The 13,481-nt window shown below is 38.8% G+C and overlaps 1 protein-coding gene across 3 annotated transcripts in view; it reads right to left on the bottom strand.

Annotated features, from left to right (window-relative positions):
- Nucleotides 1–13,481, bottom strand: part of sbf2 (SET binding factor 2) — a 521,046-nt gene that overhangs the window by 67,909 nt on the left and 439,656 nt on the right. For 2 of the 3 annotated variants that reach the window (XM_073049581.1, XM_073049579.1), the window contains 3 exons: nt 13,088–13,284; nt 6,889–7,026; nt 3,962–4,063 (listed from right to left, as the gene is read on the bottom strand). In XM_073049581.1, coding sequence (XP_072905682.1) covers nt 3,962–4,063; nt 6,889–7,026; nt 13,088–13,284 — 437 coding nt within the window. The remainder of the gene's footprint in view (nt 1–3,961; nt 4,064–6,888; nt 7,027–13,087; nt 13,285–13,481) is intronic. The other variant, XM_073049580.1, reaches the window with a different exon arrangement.

Here is a 13,481-nt window from a genome sequence, read left to right on the forward strand (position 1 = left end):
GACTGACTGCAGTCTTTCTGTCAAGAAGTCCAAGATCCAGTCACAGAGAAGTGTTGAGACCCCAAGAGGAAAGCTTACTCAGCAGCTTTTGAGGGATGATTGTATTAATCACCAAGCTGAAGTCGAGAAACAGCATCCTGGCATATGAGGCACCATTTTCCAGTGGTTCAATATGGAGTAAGAGAGCAGAGGGTATGGCATCATCAGTGTTAAAACCTGAGTGAAAAGAGAACTGGAAAGGGTCCAATGCAGCAGGAAGATGGGATTTACTGTGATCCATAAACAGCTGCTTGAGTAACTTCATTATTGCTGAGGTCAGTGCCACTGGACAGAAATGGTTGATGCAGATTAACGTTGCCCTCTTGGGCACCAGGATGATGGTGGCTGCCTTGAAGCTTGAGGGAACAGTGAACTGTTCCAGAGAGATGTTGAAGAAATCTGTTAGAAGCACAGTTAACTGGGCTGGATAGCCCCCTCAGCACCTGACCAGATATGTTATCAGGCCCCACGGCTTTACATGGGTTGACCCTGGCTAGGGTCTTCCTCACTTTAGTTGAAGCCAGATAGAGTTCCTGCTCCTCAAGAGGAGAGGGGGCCTTCGTCACCAGCACATCATTCCGTGCATCAAACCAAGCGTAAAAGACATTCAGCCTATCAAGAAGAGAAGCGTCACTGTCATTGTCACACAGGGTGGAATGTCGACTCTTATAGTCTGAATGCCCTGTTACATTAGCCTCATGTCTCTGATGTCACAGAAATAGCTGTATATTCTCTGTGAATAATCCCATTTTGCTCTTCTTGATGGCGTGGGAAAGCGCAGCTCTTGCTGACCTGGGAACTGTCTTATCACCAGATCCAGCATCCCGATCTCTCAGCTGTACCTGGAACTCTGCTTTCAGCTATGGCTTCTGATTTACTCTCACGTGGATGTGTTTAATAATGGTGACATTCTCAGTGCAATTCTCTAGCTAGTTATAGATGTCACATATTCATCGAGGTTAATGTGAAGGTCATGGGTAGCCACCTCTCTGACCACATTACAGTCCGTGTTTTCAAAACAGTCCTGCAATGCTGAGGTTGTTCCTGGCCAGGTTTTTGTCTTCTTTTGAACTGTTTGATAGGTTTAATCAGTGGTCAGCATCAGTAGTTAGCATAATAAACAAGTGGTGAGGGCAGGGAGCTGCTTTGTATGTACCAGGGATGTTGGTATAAACTGGGCCTAATGTGTTCTCACCTCTGGTAGCAAAATCAGCATGCTGACAGAATTTAGTCAGGAATATTTTTAAGTTAACACGGCTAAAGTTGCCAGCAACAATGATGTAACCATAAAGTGTGGTTTGCACGTCACTGCTGGTGCCATAGAGCTCATGCATTGCTTCCCAAGCATCATTACAGGGGGGATATATTCAGCCACACTCACAATAGCTGTGAACTCCATCAGTAAATATAACGGCCTGCACTTCACTGTTAAGAATTCTACCAGAGGCGAACAGTGGGTTGTCACTACCGAAGCATTCACACAGCAGTCCTTATTAACATAGATACATACACTTCCACCGTGGGTCTTGCCAGAGATCACAGGGATTCTACTGACCCGAGAAGACGTAAAACCCTCTTGCTGGATGGCTGCTTCAGGGGTGGTGTTCCATAGCCACATTTCCATCAGGATGTCCTTCATCTCACACTGATTCAGTCTCAGATGCAGGTAATCTTCTTAATTTTCTAGTGACCAAACATTTGAAAGCAGAATTGACAGGAGAGCTGGCCTGCAGTGTTTCACCTTTCATCTCGCACAAATATCAGGGCTCTTTCCATGCCTCTGTCTCCTCGTGCACCACTTCCAATAGTGTCCCCTGGGTGGCTACAGCAGGCAACAACACAGTATGCAATAAGCCCATACTGCGGAGCTCATCTGCTATCCAATAACCCGCTAGTAAGGTAGACTTCCGGTACTTGGTGTTCTTAAAACAACTTACTTTAATGTTATATCATTATTAACAATATTTAGTAACTTTGTTTTATAACTTAACAGCTCAGTCCTGTGCAATCCTTTTGATTCTTTGCATTTATGATTATGTTTACCCCATTGCAACTACAACTGTATATCATGCTCCTTTCCATTGGGACTTCAGATGATTTAATAGCAGGGCTAGTGATCATTTGTTTCACTCATTAAAAAAAAATCTACTGAGTCCCGAGTTTCAAGGAAGATATCTAATTCTACACAATGCATGTGCCTTATTTTTGATGGTATTTGGGACCAATAGCTTATTTCTCTTGCCTGTATGCAACTGAGAGCATGTTATTCTTCTTGGAGGTTTGCTGTCAGTTTCTTCAGCTTGGCTTTCCTCCCTGCTGCTCAGTTACCTTTTTACTTTGGTATTATCATTTGTTCTTTGGTTCCAAATCCTGCTGCAGCTTAGGTCTCAACCTTCCCTGTTAATTTCTAACATTAATTCTATATGTAATTGTTAAATGCTATTAAGTCCCTACATCTGCCTCAGCCCTGTTGACACAATGCCTCAATCAGAATTTTGAGTTTTTATATTGCCTTGCTTGTTTAAACTTACTCCTTACCCTTTCACTGCATTCTTTTAGATCACATCCTTTTAAACTTCGTGTTTTTTTCTCCAAAATTAACATTAGCTATTTTCTGCGCATCAGTTCAAGACTTATTCTCAACACAAGAATCAAAAAGTGTTGCAGTCACCTTCTTGGACACTAATTCACAGTTTGACATTTTCTTGGTTGCCTTCTGGAACTTGGCAAGACCCTAGTAATGTTGGCTTTGTGAGAAGTGTAGACCAAGAGTTAAAGCCAAATGTTCAAAAGTTCAAGAATTAATCTCATACTCCAAATCTCAACTATCAAAACAATATTGTTCCCTTCCTTCCATAATTATTGTTCCAATGGGTAGTCTAAAAAGTACAAATATTCCCTGATAGTAGGTAGAAAGGCAAAATTAACATTCAATTTCTAATCACCTCCGAAGGTAACCATATTAAAATACTTGAAAAGAATGCAAGCTGTTGATATCATTAATATCCTCCTGAAACAATTAACAATTTTTATATTTGCAGCATTGTTATTATTTCTACAGAAAAGTAAAAGTTTATACCATTACCCAGAAATAACAAATGTCATTGAAGGTGAAAATTCTAGGTCAATCCAACTACTTCTAACTCCTGTTATAATATGTGCAAGAGCTGGGGCTCATATCCAATGTGCTTCCTTACTGTCAGTTCTAAGACTTGTTTCCCCACAAAGCCAAGCAGGCTTATGTGACCATTAATTAGTCTTTTCTGACATCAATACAAGCTTAAGTACAGCTGATTTTATCATAAAAGCCACGTTAGCCAAGCTTGTGCTGAAGACAAATAACATTATCCACGTCATAGACAGGAGTCAAGGCATGCTCTGCTGGCTTGTTTTCCTCACCGTCAAGATATATGGCTCTTTAATACGTCTAAAAACTGAGTTCAGAAGACACAATTAAATAAACTGATAAAAAGATAGCTGAAATATATACAATGCGACAATAAAGCATGTTGAAGCTTAAACTAACTCAGCAAATGATCACTTATTTTTGCTAATACTTCTTGTTGGTATAAGAATCAATTTAATATCCTTGCTCCTCCGCCTGAGCTACATTCCATACATATCTTACTAAGTTCCAACCAAGGCTTCTATGGACAAGATAGCTGCTCTATTTGAAGTGGCACAAACAATGATTTTCTTGTCTTTAACCAAATGCATACTATCCCTTGGCAATGATGCTGAAATCAACAATTCACTACAGAGTTAAGTCTACCTATGCTAACATAATTAGCTTTATTTTTTGTCATCATATTTCATAATCTCATATTTAAGGCAATGAAACACAACAGGGAAGACTCTTTAAAAATCTGTGAAGTCTTTGAACCTGAACTGTGAGAAAAGATTGGAATGTAATGTGACCAACCTCCACGTGTAAAACTGTTTGGAAGATGCACATCCAAATATGTCGGGGCCACCTGCTTTACTACACTGGATGCACGAGAAGATCGTTTGTCAGTAGGCGTATCTAAAAAAAATTTTTAACAGTTTGCATTTGATTCAGCCATTTACATGATTCCATAAAAAGGTAAACAAAATCTTTTTTGATGACTCAATTGGTTTGTCCATTCAATAGATAAATCACATGACCAAGAAAGCCCAAGATTCAACATTTGGAGTCATGGAGATATACAGCACAGAAACAGGCCTTTCTGCCCAACTCGTTCATGGCAACCAATCTATCCCTTCCAGTGGAGGCAACATGTCCATTGCCTTCTTCACCACTTTGTCTGCCTGGGTTGTCATTTACAGGGAACTATGTTCTTGTACCTCTACGCCTCTCTGTTCTACAATGTTCCCCAGGGCCCTGCCATTCACTGTGTAAGACCTGTCCTGGTTCTACTTCCCAAAATGCTGTCCAAGTTAAATTACATCTGCCATTTTTGGCCCACTTTCTCAGTTGCTCTTGAGCCCATTGTAACAACAAAATGCTTCATTGTCTTCACACCACCAATTTTGGTATCAACCACAAACTTACTAATCAAACTTATTACATACATGTTGCTATTATAACCACTGATCACTGGTGGCAAATCTGAAGAACAACCCTCCACCACAATCTGACATCTTCCATCAATCCAGTTTTGTACCTAACTGGCTAGCTCACTTGGGATCCCATGTGATGTCCCCTCCTAGACCAATCTATCCTAAGGGATCTTGTCAAAGATCTTGTAATGTCCATGCAGCCAACATCTACCGTTCTGCTATCATCAATCTTCTTGGTCACCTCTTCAAAAAGCTCAATCAAATTCATGAGACATGATTTCTCCTGTACAAAGCCATGCTGATTATACCTAATCAGTCTTTATTTTTTCAAATGCAGGTACATTGTCTGTCAGAATCCCCTCTAGAAGTTTTGCCACCTTTGAAGTTAGTCTCACCTGTCTGCGGCTCCCTGGCTTCTTGGTGCAGTTCTTTTTAAATAAAGTCGCAATGTTTGCCACTCTCCAGCATTCTAGTACATCACCCGTGGTTAAGGAAGATAGAGAAATCTCTGCCAGGAATACAGCAATTTCTTCTCCTGCTTCCACAACATCCTAGGATATACTTGGTCAAGACCCAAGATTTATCCACCTTTATGCGTCTTAAGACTGCCAATTCTACTTCCTTTGTATTACTGATGGGGTTCAGTGCAATTCACTGACCTACCCTCCATGCCAGTCTCCAGAGTAATTAGAGATGAGAAATATTCATTTAGGATCTTGCCCATCACCCATGGCTCTACATACTGATCTTTACGGGGACCTTTTCTCTCCCTTGTTACATTTTTGGTCATAATATGCTTATAGAATCTCACAGGATTCTCCTTTACCTTAACTGCCAAATAGATATCAAGTCACCTTTTTGCCCTTCTAATTTCTTTTTCATTCTGACCAGTTGCATCACAGGCTGGTACAGAGGCTCCACAGGACAGGACTGTTAGGTGGTTGCAGAGGGTTGTAAACTCAGCTGGACCCACCATGCATATAACCCTCCCCACCATCGAGAAAACCTCAAGAAGGTGGAATCCATCACTGAACTCCTTCACCATCTGTGCCATGCCCTCTTCTTCTTACTAATACCCACACTCAATGATTCAGAAACAGCTTCTTCCCTTCTGCCATCAGACTTTCAAATGGTTGGTGAACATTTCATCTTGTTATTCCTTTTTTTACTGCACTATTTATTTGTACAATTTATAACTATTTTATGTATTTGCAATGCTGCAAACAAAAATGTTCATGTCATAAATCAATGATAATAAATCTGATTCCGATTATCTCTATTTTTCTACAGCCTTGCTCTTAACTATAACAGGAAGATGTTGGCCTTGAACAGTCCCTATTCAACACTTTTATGAGGCTCCTCCTTGCCAGATGTCCCTTTAACTAGTTAGCAGCCTCTCCCAATCAACATCAGCAATCCCTGGATAACACCATCAAAATGAGCTTTTCCCTAATTTAATTCGCAAATGCTGGTGCTAGGAAGAAGGAAATTTATCCAAGTTGCTAATCCTGATCAGTATTTAAATTTCCATATAAACATAATAAGACAAAAAAAGGTCAGCTGATGTCTCACTGGATATCTCAAAAATCACTTGAATAAAAATGGAAAGATTTTGGAACACTGGAAAGGCAGTAGAGTAGAAAATCAAATTCTGAAAAAAAGAGAAAAATTGCAAAACAAAATTTGTCTTTAAAATGCATTTTCATCCTTGACAAATAGATTGTTACTTTACATGTCAAGACTGGAAATGAAGGGATCTGTAAGTTCAGACAAAGTATACAAAGATATTCATATGAACTTCAGCAAAATGTTTGATAATTTTGCATAAGAATGAAACATAGACTAGATGCTTGATTTGATTAGTTCAACATAATCTGTCAAGCAGTCATGCTTTCCAAATCACATACGTTCATATTACAATTACATCTAAATGACCCTATTACTGGTAAATTCCACTCAGCAAATTACTATCTAAAATTCCCCTTTCATTAAACTGTTATTCAAAAAGAAACACAACAGGATAATTGTTCTAAAGGAAAATCTCACAATCTTTTTATGTTGCAATAAACACCTTTGATTATAATTCAAACACATTAAAATTTCTTATCCAAGCAAAGCTACATGGACATGTAGATGGGTGTACTGGTCTGCCAATCAATGGATCTCCAAATAATATTCTATAACAGTATAGAGCATTCCAAAGACACAGCATGGGATTTTCCAATATTCCTACAGAGGAAAAAAAGCTGATTCACCCAGCATAAGCACAATTGCATCACTTATCATAACAAAGCACTTTTAATGCACCTGGAGAAAGAATGATGTTGGGATGACCAGTAAGTGTGCTGCACCCATTCATTTTGGACAAGCTGGGTACTGCATTCAGCAATGCTTGTAGGTATTTTTCTTGTTCAATACTACTTGACGATTCTGTGGATGCAGGAGCTAAATGGAAAGATAAGACCAATATTACATGAAAAATATTAAGGAAATTCAAGAAGACAAACAAACAATATGCTAAAGACAACAAACTGTACAAATATAAAAATAGAAAAAAATCCAAGTAACAGTAATTTTCAGTAAATAAGCAATAAATATTAAGAACATGAATTGCAGAGTCCTTGAAAATGAGTCTACAGGTGTAGAACTATTTTAATGTTTGTATGAGTGAAATTATCCCATTTGGTTCAAGAGCTGATGGTTGAAGGGTAGCAACTGTTCCTGAATCTGATTCACATATTTAACACCACGTTGCATTATCTGCCTCATTGATCATCTTGCACCTTATACCAAGTGACTGCTTCAGGGCAATGGAATATGTAGATGTGGCCATACCGAATGAACCTTCCTTCACAATATTTGTCCTCAACTCTTTGGCAACCTTCTTTGCAGCTTGTCAGGGGTAGATCACATTGATGATATTTCAAAACGAATTCTGGCTAATTTCACAATGTCTTGCAGAGCATTAAGAGCGACGGCAGCTTAGCAGATCCAACAAGGGTGAAACCCAATACTGTCCAGGAAGTACAGGAATTTTCCCCCAATGGAAGAATAGTTGGGTAATAGCATTTGCAATTGTGTTTAGTTGGCTATCTGAGGTAGTCCGATGGGATAGTGCAAAAATCATGGGAATGGGGAATAACTTTAAAAAGAAAATATTAATTAAATCTATTTAGAGCAGTGGATTCTAAAGTGGGCAATCTCGTACCCTAACCCCCATCACTGGGGTAGTGGAAGTTTCTAATAGGGTGATAAAGATAAAGGGGGTGGTGGGGGGAGGGTGCTTGGTAGCAATGGGGGCAGTTGAGGGATTACAGACTTAATCTAAGAAATGAATTACTTATTATAAGCATTTGATCCTCAGTGTTTCATAATTGGTTACAATGATATGTAATCACCTCATCTCTTGGTAACAGACTATTCTCTTAATCCTTGATTGAAGAACATTAGTTATTGAAAAGCGAAGTGATACTTCTATATTTGGTATTTGAGAAATCTGGACTGAAGAAATCATATTATTTCTAGGCCCAACCTGTGCCAGAGAGTGGGGTATGAACCAATGTTTGGCCATTGCTGAAACCCACCAAAAGGCGATTCGATCTGGCAGAACTGAGGTGAGGCAAGGCAAGCAGAGGTGAGGTAAGAGTCTGGGCCTGAATGTGAGGAAAGATCTGAGGTCTGATCGACTTAAGGGCCAGGCTGAATTGGAGAGGTCGGGTGTGGGCCGAAGCGAGGCAGCAGGGCCAAGAAACAGGCCAAAGTTTGGATGATTTAAACACCGGATCAGATTGAAGTGGTCCAGGTGTTGGGGTCATTGGCTAGGGATGGACTGGTTCAGCTCAGTGCTCTATGTGGTTTACTCTGTGCTGAACTGAGGTTGTGGCCTGCAACTATTGGACTCCTGAATTGGCTGCAGTGATGCCTGGCTTTGTGTCTGAGACTCACTTTCATGCATATCTGTTTTGAATGCTATTTGTCTGCTTTTATTGCTACACCATTTGTTCTTTTTTTCCACATGCTGGGTGTTCAACAGCCTTTTTTTAAAATGAGTTTCTTTGTTTTGTGGTTGCCTGTAAGGAGGTGAATCGTTCTTTGATAATAGATGTACTTTGAACTTTGAAATAAAATCAAGTGCCTTGCTCTCAATTTTCAACTACTTTGAGAGTTTTGTATGGAGAATGAACAGTTTGAACGCTTGCTGCACACAGAAGTCAGGCGGCTCTCAAAAGGAAACACCCCGTGATGCTTTTATGTGCTTTTTGAACCTGATCAAATTCTTTGAAGACTCAAAAGCTTCATTTAGTAATCAACTCGTGAATATTAGGCATGACATAAACATGAGAAAGTCTTTTGGTTATACTAGGTTGATAAGAACAAGCAGCCAATTTGGGTAGATTTGGAATTGAAAGCTGTGAAACAGTTTTATTTAACCTTATTATTGGGAGCTGCTCTACCTATACAATTAGCTAAAGTTGCTAATTTAAATTTATACCCTGTGATTAAGTATTCTTTACAAATTTGGCTCCAGTTCCGTAATTTTTTTTAATCTTAAAAAATTTAAACTTTGTAGTTTAATTTATTGAAATTATTTTTTTACGCCTTCTTTGAGTGATCCAATTTTGGAAAAATAAAGGTAGTAATTCTTTTTTGGATCTATTTAAACAAGATAGACTGATGTCTTGAACAATTAGTTGATAAATACTCTCTTTCATATTCAAACCTCTTATAATACCTTCAAGTTAGACATTTCTTACAAAAATATTTAAGTAATTTTCCTTGCATATTAGAGGCCGACCTGTTAGATACTATTATGAGTATGAACCCTTTGATGAAGGGTTCCATTGGAAGAATTTATAATTTATTATTACAATGGGATAAGCGCCCTTTCTTTAAGATTAAACAAGATTGGGAAAAGGAACTTAATTTGACTTTTATAACGGAGGACTGGATGCGGATCTTGAAGTTGGTTAACTCTTCCTCGATTTGTGCTAGCCATTCATTGATTCAATTTAAAATTGTACATCGTTACTATTTGACGAAGGAGAGATGGTGTAAAATCTTTCCTAATGTTGATAGTTATTGTGATAGATGTAAAACTGAGACAGCTACACCGACACACATGTTTTGGTCTTGTTCTATACTGGAACAGTTTTGGAAGTCAGTTTTTTCTACAATTTCTAAAGCACTTAAAATTAATTTACAACCTAACAAATTAACTGTGCTCTGGAATAATACCTCAAAATATCCGTGGTATTTCTTACCTATGTTTGATTTTGAGAAAGATGGGGTTCATTTGCTCATTACTACCATTTGAGTTAATTGATAGATTTCTTTCACGATCTAATTGTAAATTTTGGTATAATTTTTTTTGCTGGTGGTTTGATGTTCATCTTTAGAAGCTTTTTGTATGATGCATGGCTCCGGGGTTGAACACCTAATGGGTTCTTTTTTTCCTCACTTTTTTCTTGCTTTAGTAGGGTTTTTTCTTTTCTTCTCTTTTTTGTGTCACCATATTTTTCAATCCTTAATATTGTTTTTTTTCCTCTTTTGAAACATTGTAGGTGTTACTTACTTGATGTACTCTTGTTATTTTGGATAGTAATAATAATAAAAAGATTCGAAAAGAGAAAGTCTGCAAATGCTAGAAATCCAAAGCTACACAAACAGAGAGCCGGAGGAACTCAGCAGGTCAGGCAGCATCTATGTAAATGAATAGATAATTGATGCTTTGGGCCGACATCCTTCTTCAGGCATTACATCACTTATTTGTCAGAATTATTTGCAGAGTTTAATAATATCAGCCTTCAATTGCAAGGAAATGATGTGAATCTTGTTAAGGTCAAATCAGTCGTCTCCACACTTCTGTCCAAGTTAACCTTATTTAAATACAATATTGGCCATTGTGACCTTTTCCAATTTCTGAGCCTCTGCCTTGGATGATAAAGTAAGAATACCAGATGATGATCTTCAAGTATACTGTGCCCACCAGGGTGAAATGCATGTCAGAGAAATTTCAGGATCTTCTCCCAATCCAAATTCCAGATTGGGTAATAAATCCATTGCTTAACACTTATAATGAGGAATTAACAGGAAGGATGGAGGAAGAACTGATCTTACTACCAAATTACTTTGTGTTGAAGGTTCAAAAAATCATATCAAGTCTTTTGGTTGCAGAAAGAAATCTCTGAACGCTATACTGCACTGTGAAAAAAGGTCAAGATGTTCTTTATTGTTTTCTCAACAAATTTAGAGAAGCGTGTTTTCAGTGCAGTCATCCAACTTCTTTCCAAGCAATGAAAGTCTGCAAATTACTGAACATGGGGACCTGAGACTCCTTCTGAATGACATTCAGCTTGATGTTGAGAAGGTAATATTACTACACCAAGCACATCCATCTCATTGAAAGGTGAAAAAACAGCGAATAGTTGAACTACTAATGTACACACTAAACTTCTTGATGAAAATTGTTTTTTCAGTAATTAAAGGAATATTTTTATTTGTAGCTTTAAATAGCTTTGGATAATTTTTGCAATTATTTATCACTGCTGTGAATTTGCAGTTCCTATTTTATTTCACTGCATCTCATAAATATTCTCTAGTTTTTATGTGATGGCCAGAAGGGAAGAAAGGACACTGGGAATGTGGTCTGGGTTCCAAGGGGATGGTAACTCAACGAAGTGTGGGAACCACTGATTTAGAGATACAGCGTGGAACAGGCCTTTCCAGCCCAAAGAGTGCACCACACTGCAAATCACCTATTTAACCCTAACCTAATCAGAGGACAATTTGCAATGACCAATTAACTAACCAGTACATTTTTGGACCGAGAGGGAAAATTGGAGCACCTGGATGCTCAGGAAAAGGAGGTACTAACTTCTTACAGAGAGCTCTGGAATTGAACTCTGAACTTTGATGCCCTGAATTACAATAGTGGTGTACTAACCACTCTGCTACCGTGGAGTTCTTCCAGGATTTCAGAATCAAAAGCAGATTTATTATCACCAGCATTATCGTGAAATTTGTTAACTTTGCAGCAGCAGTTCAATGCAATACATGATAATATAGAAGAAGAAGAAGAAAATAATAATAATAAAGTCAATTACAGTATATGTATATTGAAAAGATTAAAATCGTGCTAAAACAGAAATAATATATATATATATTAAAAAATGGAGGTAGTGTTCATGAGTTCAATGTCCATTTAGGAATCAAATAGCAGAGGGGAAGAAACTGTTTCTGAATCGATGAGTGTGTGCCTTCGGGTTTCTGTACCTCCTAACTGATGGTAACAATGAGAAATGGTCATGCCTTGGGTGCTGGAGGTCCTTAATAATGGACACTGCCTTTCTGAGACATCGCTCCTTGAGGATGTCCTGGGTACTTTGTAAGCTAGTACCCAAGATGGAGCCGACTAAGCTTACGACCCTCTGCAGCTTCTTGTGCAGTAGCCCCCTCCATACCAGACAGTGATGCAGCCTGTCAGAATGCTCTCCACAGTACATCTATAGAAGTTTGAGTGTCTTAGTTGACAAACCAAATCTCTTCAAACTCCTAATGAAACATAATCACTGTCATGCCTTCTTTCTTTATAGTTGCAGCAATATGTTGGGATCAGGTTAGATCCTCAGAGGACCTGGAAACTGCTCACTCCCTCCACTTCTGATCCCTCTATGAGGATTGGTACATGTTCCTTCATCTTACCCTTCCTGAAGTCCACAACCAGCTCTTTCCTCTTACTGACATTGAGTGCAAAGTTGTTGCTGCGACATGACTCCACTAGCTGGTATATCTTGCTCCTGTATGCCCTCTCCTGTCCATCTGAGATTCTATCAACAATGGTTGTATCATCAGCAAATTTATAAATGGTATCTGAGCTATACCTAGCCGCACAGTCATGGGTATGGAGAAAGTAGAGCAGTGGGCTAAGCACACGCCGCTGAGGTGCACCGGTGCTGATCGTCAGTGAGGAGGAGATATCATCACCAATCCACACAGACTGTGGTCTTCTGGATAGGAAGTCGAGGATCCAATTGCAGAGGGAAGTACAGAGGCCCAGGTTTTGAAACTTATCAATCAGGATTGTGGGAATGATGGTGTTAAATAGTGAGCTATATTTGAAGAACAGCATCCTGACATAGGTGTTTGTATTGTCCAGGTGGTCTAAGGCCAAGTGAGGACCAACTGAGATCGCGCCTGCCATTGTGGTAATAGGCTAATTGCAGAGGGTCCAGGTCCTTACCGAGGCAGGAGTTCCAGGACAAATAGAAGTTTTATTTTAATTAAACATAATTGGAAATGAAATAATTTGGACTTCCAATTAAATAACCAGGAGTTTTACTTAATACTAATCAAGAGACAGTCCTAATTTTGCACTGACTGATCAAAAATAAAGAAATGGGTTGAAGTTGCTTCGAAGTAATGAGATTAAGTGTGTTCTGTTTCTGAAGATATCTTTTAAAGGTACATGTGCATCAACGAATGATTTAAGAATGCATAGGGATCTTACCAGCAGAGTGTGGATTCTGGGATTTGAAGAGACCCACAACTCCCTTTCCAAGGAACCCACCAGAACGCAACAAAACGGCTTTTGTTTTGCAGTGTTTCCAACACACCACTGGCAGTCTGTTGTGGCGATAACAACGGGCAACTTTCTGTAAGCTGCTATCTAGCACAGATTGAGGCACAACCAGAAGTCCAGGATAACTGTTAAAATAAAAGCACAATCATCTATTTAATGGAGCTTTAGTGACACAGAGCATAATACCTGCTACTCAATAAAATTTCAAAGGACCCAAATCATATTTTAGTTGTGTGTTCTGCATGTAGAACTCGTCAGCACAGTTTACCTTTCTGATGAGGGTTTCCTTGCTATTTCTGAATTGAAAACCCAGGAATAACTT

Source organism: Hemitrygon akajei, chromosome 6 (assembly GCF_048418815.1).
Source record: "Hemitrygon akajei chromosome 6, sHemAka1.3, whole genome shotgun sequence".
In the NCBI taxonomy this organism is placed as follows: Eukaryota; Metazoa; Chordata; class Chondrichthyes; order Myliobatiformes; family Dasyatidae; genus Hemitrygon; species Hemitrygon akajei.